Raw genomic sequence first — 12,967 nt, 5'->3', positions numbered from 1 at the left:
GAAGATATACACTTTATCTGTCCAGAATAAATCACATAATTTCATGGAAAGAGATAAAAAATATTTTATTCCAACTTTATGGGCGGCCGGGTATTATTATATTGCTGATGTATAAGTCATTTTTAAGGAATTTAAACCATGATGTTTTTTACCTAATTCTAATCACATCCTTTTTTCCCTAAACCTAAACTCTAAAAAATCTGTTAATCAGACCACAAATAAGAAAAGAATTAGCTAGCTAGCGCACCCGTCATCCCTCCACTGCCGGTTACACTACTTCATGAGCAGGAGCGCTAACCAGATGCTGCCAGATGTTACGTAGAACCACTTGAGAAGCCATCACTGGAAACTGTTTGGAAAAGGACAGACACTTTAAAAAAAAATACAGGTCATTGGATAATAAATCACCATCTACATCATTATCGCCACTGTTCTTTTTAACGTTGTTACATACACTTTCAGTAACCACGCCTGTAGCTGCCAGTAAATCATTTTTGCGTGATCCTATGGTAAGAGATGAACCTTCAGTAATCGACTGGAGAACCACAAATTTAACCGTTGCAAACCCAATCGCTGAGGACCGGGGATTTGGAGTTGGGGTGGTCCAGGACCAGCAAACTTTCTGTTAACCCTATCCTATAAAATATGAATTAATATATTTGTTAATTGTACAGCCCGGATGATACAAATGGCCGTCCTTTATTGATCTCCATATCATTCATTAATGAGTTTATAATTTCCTAAAAAAAATAAATCGAATTTTCATTATATAATCAAAACAAAACTAGATTTCAAAGCAGGATGATCTGAGATGTGTCTGTAATTCACATCAATCAGATATTATTTGGACACTGTCAGTCTCCCCTCTCATCCAGACCAGGTTTCTACACACAAGTCAATACCAGATTCTCATTAATAGCGAGTTAAGAGCAGATTATACAGACCCATCAGTGAGCAGCCGCCTGCACCACAGTCCTGTGCGGGTCACTCTGTGTTAAAGTCAGGGCCTTTGGCGAAAGCAATGATCTGTGTGTGACCTCTGTTACATTTTAGGGATGAGTGGGCCCCGGGCGACAGTTACCAGGGATACACTATACAGCACAGAGAGGACAAGTCAATCACTTACAGAGTGAGTGGGACAGACAGGAAAAGGGACAGGTAGATATTCAGACCGACTAAGAGGTAAATGTAACAAAAACTTGTTTTGACAGAAGGAAAAATGGCCACAAAGAAAGAAGCAGTTATTCAAATATTCAATAAGATTTCTATATGTCAATTTTATGGTCGAGTTTAACATTTTAGCAATTTGACAGCTGGAGAGGCCTCAGGTGTGTCGGGTCTGAATAAAAGTTTGGAGATCTGGAAATAATCTGACAAACGTTTCAAGCTTTTCTAGACTTTCTACGGGCGCTGTGAGTACAATGAGACAGGCATGAAGACAGACAGCGAGAGGCGACTACACCGGACAAAATGTTTTTAGGGTTCCCAATAGACTCTGTTTCACCAGACTGAATAGCTTTGCTGACTGCCACAACACTGACCTCCTACTGACACAGAGAAAATGACCACTTTCTACAACTTTAAAATGGCCTGGGGGGGAGCACGAGATACCAGTACTGAAAATACAACAGACAATTGCTGACTCAATGTTTGTCAGGATATGGGGAAGGAGGAAAATGTGTCCTTGACAACTTAAACGGTTTTGGATTGAACACGACTTATTTTGACAGTTAGTTCTATATCAATGACTTTTTCGCAGGCAGACACAGAAGCACACACTCTTCAAGACAAAAACATATTCTTCAAAGGAATACTCGACGTATTGAAAACAAGCTTTAAAAAAATAAATAAAGGATGAGAAGAATAACCTTGTCACATCTGATGTGCACTCGTGAGGCTGACCAGGTCCGACCAGGTTTCCTGTGACGTGCACACCTGTATTATTATTATCAGCCTAATGAAAAACAGCAGTAACACAACACCATTATTTTCTGTTCTCCCTGAGGTGCAATGCAAACCTATTAGATCCCTCAGCTGATCCATCTACACACATACTTGGCCTCACACACTAAAGACCATAAAATATGACTGTAACATATTGTACTATTATAGTTTGCTTTTAGAGGCCTCCCTGTCACTCAGTTAATCTTAAGAATGCTGTTCTGGTTTACAAGTAACAGCTGAAAACCAAGCCGAGAAACAAGCTCTCGTCTTGATAGGCAGGATGACTTATGGCTGGCCTGGCTAGCAACCTCTTGAATGTCTGGGCTGAGATATATGATGAACAGGCAAACGTGGGAGGACATGGAGTCCCTGAAATTCTTGTAAAGGGGGGAGGGTGATGAATCTGCATCTGCTCTTAACGTGGACATACTGTAGTTATCATCAGTGAGGTCATGGGTATCATTATGTGTTTGGTAGACATGCGTAACCTTGAAAACATGAAATAAAAATTTACTTCCCTGTTGGGTTTTATTGAAGCTAAATCCAATATGTTAACAGTGTTTCAGGAGCCAGCTGGACGCACTATAGTTAAAGCTTAAATTCTGCCGTTGCTCAATCAGTTGTGGGCTTAGCATCCTGAAATCTGGGTGACGATGACATCACCCCGCACCCACGTGAACCGTCTGTGTGACGTGTCAGTGCAGTTCCCACTGGCAGCCTTTGGCACCATGTTTGCTCTCAGTCAGACACAGTTGGACCATAATTAGACATGCTGCTTCCTGTACAAAGACCTCCCTGTGTAATATTAATCATGTGAGGATAAAGTTGTAAATCCATCCTCTGTGGAAATCCCCCCTCCCCCTCTTTCATGTATTCTTAAAATGGAGAAAAGGGGACTCTTTCTGTTATGGCGCACAGCGTTGGTTTAATCAGATGTCAGCAAAGCGAGGAGAAACATGGGCCTTGAAATCTGCAAGTGATAAGGATTTTAATGTAGTGTTTTCTCTGAGGCTGACACAGGAAACAAAACAAAAAAACAAAACAAAATCAGATTATGATGATAACTTGAGTGTCTGCCACATGCCCCGATGACCTGATCTCCAATGTGTGGGACTGGGTTTCTATGACAATGTAGAAAAACATTGTGAGTAGATTTCGTGGGGTATTTAGTGGAATTAGTTCATCTTCATGGAATATCATGGCATATAAAATGCTGCAGAATAATAGTTTTGGTTTCCCAGCATTCATTTTCTTCTCTAAATTATACCATTCGTCATGCACTCGTTACAAAGACAGTCAATTTTGAACCAATTCCAATTGCCTCTAATTTTTAACTGAAATAATACAAGATGCACATTTTTCATCTGCCTGACATCCATTGACTTTATTATTGTATGGAAATGCCAGACTGCGGCTGAATAAACACAAAGAAAAGTCAACATAATTCAAATTTTTAGATGAAGTCTATTCTTAGGTGTTACAGCCTCCGAGTTATCAAAATCAAAGTCTTTAAAAAAAAACAACACTTTTTCATTTAGAGTTTGGAAAGTTGTTTATCTCAGGCACACGCAGTTGCAACAAATTAACTTAAGAGCGGCTCGCAGGTAGCACAGCCAATAAGACTTATCATTTTAAATAGCTGGTAAGTGCGTGCAGACCAAGCCATAGGCTGCAACACCGACATGTTGTGTGCTTCTCCTTAATCAAGTTGTAAGTACAACAGAATTATTCTACATTCATCACGGACACCTAAGCTGTCACTGCTGTTTAATGAGTATCAATTAAGCTGTTTCAACAGACTAGCTCAGCACATACTGTAGACACAAACAGGCAGGCACAGCCCTAAGGAGCAGGCTGCAAACACAATGCGCTGCACGGCCTCTTAGGTAGTTTAGCTACAGGATTAGGGATAAAAATGGCTGTTTTTATTCAGAAGACCATCCTAATGTCTTTTAGTCCATAATACATAAGGATACACCAGTGTTAAAGGTGTGTTTAAAACACTATTTGTATGCTTTCAAATAAGTCTGCTTTGGGGGGTTTTTTTAGACATTTTTTTACAGTTTTTAAAAATGTCTATTTATGCATTTTTGCTTTAAAAATGTTTGAATCTACAATAATCTTTTTTTAAGGGAACATTTATGAGGAGACAGGAACAATAATGTGCTTACAATTTGAAAAATACTTCATGTGTAGTGCTTACATACAGTCATGAAAAAAACTATTTTTTTTTTCTTCAATTTCTTGAATTTCGATTTTAATGCCTGGTACAACTACAGGTACATTTGTTTGGACAAATATAATGATGACAACAAAAATAACTCATAAGAGTTTAATTCAAGAGCCATTTTCCATGGTTTTTTTGATAATGATTTTGGTTATTATCAAGAAAAGCATGGAAAATGGCTAGATATCAGCTCTTAAATTATCTTAGCTCTTATGAGCTATTTTTGTTGTTATCATTATATTTGTCCAAACAAATGTACCTGTAGTTGTACCAAGTATTGAAATAAACAAGAAATTAAAGAAAACAAGGGTCTAATAATTTTTCCATGACTGTATACTGAGAAAAGTTGTGGTAAAATAGATATAATTTTGTCATTGCATTTTTTTCTTTGCCCACATTTGTTGCTAGTTTAATAACAAAAACATTTGCAAATGCATTACTCTGCATATAAATTTCTCTTGATAACAAGCAAATCAATTAAAATATTCTCAGTCAAAAAGTCATACAGTAAACCATATTGTTATTTTTTATTCATCTCCATATTTTGGCTTCGGTGAAAACATCTAAATCGCACCTCGAGGTGTCAGGGGCCGAATGTTAATGTGTCTAATAGAAGCCGCCGGACCCCCCACCACGAGGAAAAACAAACTCTTTATTCTTGTCACTTAACATTCAGTTTGACATTAAAACTTGTTTGCTGCTCACAAAAAATTATCAAATGAGCCATTCAGTATTTGAAAGCTCCGCTAATTAGAAAGCTGGAGTTTCTATCCCCCAAATCAGTGTTTCCATTGAGAGAAGAGTTTGTTAGATAACAACACACTGAAAGCATTAACAATACATGGAACAATTAGCCGGCTAACTGTGCTGGTTGCTCTCCAATGCAATTGTGCTCATTCAAATTGTTACTTAACTATTTTATGTCTTTCGTTTGCAACTGAAGCTTCCTGTTGCTGTTTTAAGCAATATGTAGGGACACAGTTAAACAAATAAACCGCTGTTAAATATAGTTAAACCATCAAATTGACTAACTATCACATTTATATTTAATAAAGGTTAACCACAAATGCTCTTTAAAAAAATAGGAGATAGAAAACCCTGATTCCATGAGACTTGGGATGCTGTGGAAAAACATTTTTTTTAAAGAATTTAAGTATTTGCAAATCCTATGTGACCTACATCTGATTGAATACAATATCTAATGCAAATTTTTGGACATATTTAGATTCTGAAATTGATATGTTGATTTTTATTTAAGTTTATCAAAGCGTCCCAACTGTTTTTGAATCAGGTTTGTATAATTGGCTGCTTTGATGATTATGTAAATCTTCAAATATCAGAAAAAAGCATATAAACAACTCTCCATGTGATGTTACTCCTGCATGCTGAAACTATGGCAGCACCACTTAAACAAACCAGTTTAAATCAGCGACTTTAAGGTGTTTAGATGGAGTTAATTACGTGGCGACAGCTTTTAAAATACCTTCAACTGTGCTTATTTTTACGTGTTTATTTCCAGGCACCCAACACTATATATAACATGCATTATAAATACAAACAAAGATCAGAAACACTGCAATATGGTGGAATTTAGAAATACATTATTTAGCTTTGACTGGCTGATTAACTGATTCATTTGGACTGATGGTTTGCCAAAGCGATTTAAAACAAACCGACAATAGCTCATTACAAATCAGTACATTCTTGATTGGCTGTAATAACAGGCAGCATGTTCAAGATTTTTTTTTCTCTTTCTACCACGGTGTGACTGAATTGAGCAAAGTGTGAAAGCCTCGGTTTGACCTGCGCTGAGAGACGGAAGATCACAGGCCAGGGAAGGTCAACGGAGCCGGTGAAACATTGACTTGATTCATCAAATTAGGTCCTATGTAATTGCGCTGCATGACGACTCATAAAACATGCAGGCTATAAAGCTGTCAGGAAGCCATCAGCCTCGTGCTAAATGAAGTTACAAAAGGTGCAAGGTTCACAACTTCATACAGTGCGAGAGTTAAGTGTCGACGAGCACTTCCTCTGGTCATAACCTTGATGTGGTCGGGAATTGCCGTGATCAGAAAACTGAGCCTGGCTGTGTGTCTACATTTTGAGGTTTGCTTATAATCAAATGAGGATGGGTTTTACATTAGTTCATTGATAAAATGACTCTTCCACTCTCCATCCTGTCTTCCTTTGTTTAACCAATATGTGCTGTTATATTAAATACAAATGAGTTTAATAACATCACTTTGACAGGAAATGAGGTTTTTGCAGGCAATAATCATTTTTCTCCAGATTTGACTCATCAGTTTTAGAGGATTAAATGCATATACTGACTGCAGAGATAATAAAGACCGCAGCTACAAACAAGAGCTTCCGAGTAGGTCTTATATCAGTGATGCTATCACAATTGTCTAAAACGCACCTTGACAGAGATTTAAAAAACAAATTTCCAAATCTCCAGAACACCTGAATGCATATTTAGCGGACTGACCTCTCAGAGACTTGTGGAGCATGCAGTGTGAAGGCAGTTTACCTTTGTAATTGTTACAGATCACACCATTAGCACAATATTGTCATAGCTCCTGCTCCTGCAGTCAGTAGCAGCTGAGGGTTAATTTGCATAATAAATCTTAATTGAAGCTCATTAAGGATTAGATAAGAAGCAAATCAGGTACACCGCGGATAACTTAAGATTAATGTTTTCGCTGTTTTTGGCACTCACATATTGAGGGGGGAGTATCACATTCATTCATTACATGGCATTTTGCATCATTGTGTGGTTTGAATTCAACTTTAACAGAAAAATCTTAATCGTGATATTTATATTTGGTACAAATGTGTGCTTTGAATGATCGTGCAAGGTGAAGAGAAGCAGCACATGAAGCGCAGCTGGTCTACACCTCTGAAATCTGAACATGGTGATTTTTAAAACTGCTAAATCCGATATGGCAACCTCATACAAAAGCATCTCAGGTTAGTTTAACCTGATCCGGCTGTGATTGTTTTTTAAGACCTCCCAACCATATGGCCAGCATGTATGCCCTCTGACTGACTATACATGTAGGTCAACAACTACAAGATGGATGTTCTCACTTAAATCTTCTTGACTCTGTATGGGAAAAAAAAAAGAAGAGATGACGTGCTCTTGACAAAACTGCAGATGATATAAATTACAAAGACATAAACTATTGTGGGAATGTCTATCATTACAATAATACAAAGCACATGAGGTGAAGCACATTTTACCATAAACCATATAAAACATACCACATCTCCTCCGTGTAATCAATACCAGGCCCACGGTGCTACTGTATTAACTGTAAGCTTGCCTTGCATTCTTATCCTCTAAATCCACATAAATGAACAACCCAAGCTATAAAGTCTCCCCCCTATTTTTCCTCTGTAAATCATTATATCTGTGGGGACCTGGACAAAATACCATAACATAATTTCTTTTGTACTTGGGATGTCTAGCAGAAATAATGAGTTTTAGCCCGCTCGCAATAAACTCTCCCAATATTCTAGTTATTGTCAGACTTAATGAGTAAAAAAAAAAAAATCATAACAAGAAATAGTCTCTTTTCTGCAGTGATGATCACATGGAAACATTATCCACATGAATCACCCCAACGGCATATCAAATTGTGTCATTTGCCTGGAAACTAGTGCAGGTCTCAGAGGGAAGGCAAGGTGAATGAGCAGTTGCTGTAGAGAGGTGCAACACTGCACAGGCACTTGCTTTGAGACCAATCATAACAGGCTGTTTTTTCCACACAGGAGAGCGCAGAGCGGAGGAGAGAGATCACTGTGCTGGAGGGCACAGGAGTCTTGGTTCTTATCACCTAGACAGTGCACCACCCTGTCTGCCTCTCACGCAAACAAAAGCCTTCGCAAACTATTAGCTATCTACACCTGTCACCTAACTGGCATGCAGGAGAAAATGCGATGAGATCACACTAAAACCACCTGACTTTATATTACTCTTTTTTCTTACTGTAGTAAGAATATACAGCATGAAAACTAGCTGATGAGGAGAAAGTTATTAAAGGGTATCTCTATGGGGAGCGCCTGCAAGTTAGAAAATTGCAAGCATTGCAACAAAGTGCAAGTATATGGTTTGGTGAGCTCGTAAAGCCAAAGAAAATTTCAAGGCTGGATTTGATCAAAACTAAACATTTTCCTTGTTGACGTCAATCCAGAGAGATACATTACACTGAAATATCTAAAGATTTAATTCCAGCTAATGATTATGTTACATGGTGAGTTTATTCGAGGCAGAGTTTTGCTCTAAGCATGGGCTAAAAAAGCTGACAAAGTGACCAAACACAAACTACAGTATCTGATATTAAGTGGGGCTTCTCACATCTGCTGATTATGCACTAATTCCCATTTCAGCTCTGAATACTACATGAAGAGGAGCTTAACAGCAGCCCATGCTCTGACAATATTATAATTTAAGTATCAAAATGGCACACTAAAAGTATCCATATAGTGACAATCACGTGATTTCCGAGGCCAGGAAGGAGTTTTGCCTTGTTTTCTTCTTTATTGTTATTTTTGCTCTGGAGTAGACAGTAAGATTTTGCTCCTTTACAACCTTGCATGTGAGACGCTGAAAAAAAAAGGTGAAGCAGTCGTCTGAAATGTATCTATACAATATTGTTCCATTTTCATAATTCACTCGTTAACTTGATTATTTAGATACTGAACCAGTAACGCTACAGCCAATGGGGAGTCTGGTTTCCTGCAGTTCATCAAATCGTGAAATATACGGAGAAGCTTAGAAGGCAAAAATATGAGCTGTCGTGCACATGATTACCAAAATGCTATAAAAAATAATAATCATTTATAATCAAAGATCAAATTACCTCAAAGACAAAATCACCTACAAAATAAGAAACACTTAAACAAAAAGGAAAAATCTTTGAATTTCAGTTCAGTGACAGTATCATTTTCTTTTTGATCTCAACGTGTAACAATGGCTCAATAAATGTAAGCAAATCACAGAAAAAAAAGAAATGGTGTTATAATGGCTGCAGACAAAAGAATAGTCTTGTGATACAAGAAAAAAATCCAAGAGGGTGGTAATCTGGTATTAAAAAAATAAATAAGACACCCTTGTATTTTCTGCCATTTTCCTCTCAGCTTTTGTCATTCAAAATGGACTTCCTTTTTCTACCTAAACTGGATAAACAACATCTGCCTTGATCGTAGGATGTTTTCTGAACAAACCACTTAGGAGGAATTTCTGCTAGCCAATTCCCACAAGCTGCTGTCAGTCACTAGCTGGCACTGCAACACTTAATGCCTTTGTCTGTTCTCCAATTTATCTTGTTAACAGCAAATTGGGCTAACGGTTTGAGGCACAGAGCTATTGTAAAAAAAAAAAAAAAAAAAAAAAAACAGTAAGAGGAATACTCCCACGGCCACAAAATAACATATGGCTCCCTTCACTCAAAAATGCATCCCATGCACTTATAGGGCTTTACGTTTACACCATATATAAACCTGATACACAAATTTCAACCTGGAATCTGTAGCCTGATAGCCCTCTGTCTCAGGGATACTTTCTCAGTGATAAAGCAAAGGTTTAGTGCATCCTATCTTGGACCGGTGAGTAATTGGCATTTTAAATTACCATACAAACCATGTATGCAAAAGGAAATAAATCAGATACAACTGGCCTTTACTAGTGCGTCTGTGGTCTCACGTTTACAAATATGCCTATTAATAATACAATTCCCAGAGGAGATTACAAGCACCCTGGATGCCAAATGTCCCCGGAATTAATGCTCAAGATGGGAATGGTGTTTTTTCTTTTATACATCACCTTGCAAAATACTATTTCCACCAAGAAGGATACTGCATCTTTAAGAGCCACCACAAAAAAAAGAAACCTATTCCTTTGCATCTTCCATGCTCTTATTTCAATACTCCTCTCTCCTTGTTCCCCCTCCACACATCATTAAACATATTATTATAACATGACTGTCAGCCTGCGTCTCTCTTCGCTCCATTCTTGCTCTGCCAGGTAATCAATTTGTCGTCACTCTCTGTAACCCCAGTAAAGTCATCAAGTGAAATGAGTTACAGCTGCAAAGAGCCTTCAAGAATACAGGAGGAAAAAAAAAATGAACGCGAGAAAAATGACAACACAGCCCAGGAATATTCCACCGCTTGATAGCACATCCCAGGTCTTGAAGATGAAATATTAATGCACAATTTGTTTATCTGCAGGCCCACATCTCTCCAGTGCCGAGCTGTTAATTTTCTATCGGCACAGACAACGGATCAGTCAGTCATGAACTCTTCACAGCCATTACCGGGAGACATTTTGATTAAGTATTCCTAATGTAGTGGATAGGAAAGAATGAAAACACTCTGCCTGCCAACTTTTGATTGACCATTAAGCCACTGATGAATGTGCCTGTCAAAGAGGAGACAATTACCTCAACAATGAAGAAACTCTTCTGGAAGGCTTATTTCTCTATAGGGCTGACACATTTACCAGAGTACAGGCGAGGCAGCTGAGAGCGTGTAAAGGGATCACTTAGGCATCTTCTCAAAAGTTCTCTGAATAAAAACTGGGGGCTTTGTTTTTAAGAAAAGGGGGCTTTTGGAGGCTGAAATGTGGGAAAAATATTTAGTGTGACTGTATGGCAACGAGTGCCTTTGTGTGTGTGCGTACATGTGTATGTGTAAACTGAGAGTGTGCCGGGCAGATAAGGGTCTCAGTATCTTAAGCGGGTATAAAGAGACGCTATTATTGGCAGAGAACAATCACCATCTGGTTGCTACATCCGCAACCATAATAAAGACTGATAACTTCTCAACACACCACAACCAAGTAATTGCGTCCTCATACGCTGAAATAGCATTGATCAATCTAGTTTTAATCCACCAGCTCCACCATAATGAGGCCGATTTTTGGGAACAAAATTCTCATGAAGTAAGAAGCTAAGACTGCGGAAAATAAGGTCAAGTTTAACATTGATTTTGTGACCTTGTGTGAAATACTTAAGGAGAAGTTGTTGTTTTCGTGTCTGCTGGAAGACAGGAAACGCTGTGATTTAGTGTCCCAGAAGAGCAAAATCTTACAGGATTACATTATGAAAAGACAACACACACAAAACCTGTTTACTATTGACACATGACCTAAGCTGTATGAGGGCCTACTTGAAGATAAGATAATTAATTTAACACACAAACACCAGACTGTACATAAACAGAAGGCAGATTTTTCTATATATTACACTCCTGACCAAAAAGTGAAATGTGTGCGTTGTGGAGGTGTGTGTGTGACCGTCCTCCTCTCCACGCCAGCAGCATGGACGGAGTGTATTTGTGTGTCAGTGTGTGTGTGAGTGAGTGTAACCCATTCTCCATTTGTCCATAAGATTATGAAGAGTTCATACAGAGTTCATCTGCTACGGATACAGCGGCTCCACATCTTTCAGCCCCTCTCTACACTTCAAGAGGGTCAAATCAAACACACTGAGGGAGGTTTTTTAAACTGTGAGATAAAACTTTCTGATCAATGAATGAATAAATGCCCTGTGACACACTATAGGGTTATTGAGGAATAACTACGCAGCTTTGTTGTATTTCTTAAGACCTGATGAACAGTTTTCCTTGCGTTGTTAGTGTGATTAGATTACCCCCAGCTGCAGAAGCAGCTTGTGATGCTGCATCTCCTCTCTTATTGTTTTAACATTTTACTTTCTTACAGCAGTGTGGTGCCCAAATTGGAGAAGAGGCCCCTGTTGGTGCACTTGAGAAGGTGACATGATAATTAGTTGTATTTTAAAATAAGCACAAAAGGTGGCTGAGTCCATATTCTTCAGCACAGTACACATACAGTTATATAACTGTAGCCTACTAAATCCTAACCAACTATAAAAACCTGCTCAGATGAGGCTCCTCGGGACAATATCTCACTAAATGCGGGGGTCTGATGCGTATCTATTCGGGGGTCCCACATGATAAAAGTTTGAGGGGGAAACCCGGTGCAATATGCGAGCTATACACAGAATCACAACAAAGGTAATACACAAATATTACATTCATATCAAAGAGGTTTTTGAAGAAAAAGAAAATCGCTTACCCGCAGCCCGTTTGGGCGCCTGCTGTTTCCTCCGTGGCATTTTTTGGAGTCGCAGTTCACTACTGTGCCCAGGTGAAATCTGAATGCGGTCTACGATAGTCCATGCATAGAGAGAGAGTGTGTGTGCGATTCTTTATTTTGGCTCTCGGAGTAGTTCAGTCTCTCTCACTATAAAAAAAAATCCAGTTCGGAATCGTTTTCAGGAGGGGGGAAACAGATGTTCAGTCGGGCTTGTTCTTTCACCTTCTTCTTCTTCCTCCTCCTACGGGGTGCGAATCGTCTCCTTTCACCATCCGTTTTTGTCCATCAGTGCCACATATGTTGATCGACGTGTGTCAGTCAGTCCCGCAGGCAGTTTTCGGCGGATAATATGTGGAGGGAATGCGCGTAAAAAGCGTTTGGTAATGGTACAGTATATTACGCACGGTGCAGGCGAGGGGAGAGGCGATGCCAGCAGACATCGATCCATAGAACAAACTGAACATTAAAAACTCCTCCCTCCTCGCCTGGACTTGATGATGGCAGCGAGACATTTGTTACACTAGATAACCATGAGTTTATTAAAGGAACAGAGGCCAGGGAAAGAGGCAGGAGCACAGGCTGTGTGCTGCTGGGCTGCTGCTTTCTATCACTCTGTGCTCGCTGCCTTTTCATGCAGCTCTTTTTTTTTTTGTTTTTAGCTCCTTTCCCCA

At 38.9% G+C, this 12,967-nt stretch overlaps 1 protein-coding gene across 1 annotated transcript in view; it reads right to left on the bottom strand.

Moving 5' to 3' along the window:
* Positions 1–12,719, bottom strand: part of LOC131972177 (teashirt homolog 2) — a 40,809-nt gene extending 28,090 nt beyond the window's left edge. Inside the window, exon 1 of the mRNA XM_059333961.1 lies at positions 12,276–12,719. Within this exon, the coding sequence (XP_059189944.1) occupies positions 12,276–12,315 (40 nt within the window). The 5' untranslated portion in view covers positions 12,316–12,719. The remainder of the gene's footprint in view (positions 1–12,275) is intronic.
* Between the last annotated feature and the right edge of the window lie 248 nt (positions 12,720–12,967).

Source organism: Centropristis striata, chromosome 5, assembly GCF_030273125.1.
Source record: "Centropristis striata isolate RG_2023a ecotype Rhode Island chromosome 5, C.striata_1.0, whole genome shotgun sequence".
NCBI lineage: Eukaryota > Metazoa > Chordata > Actinopteri > Perciformes > Serranidae > Centropristis > Centropristis striata.
This window is presented reverse-complemented; position numbering and strand designations above follow the sequence as displayed.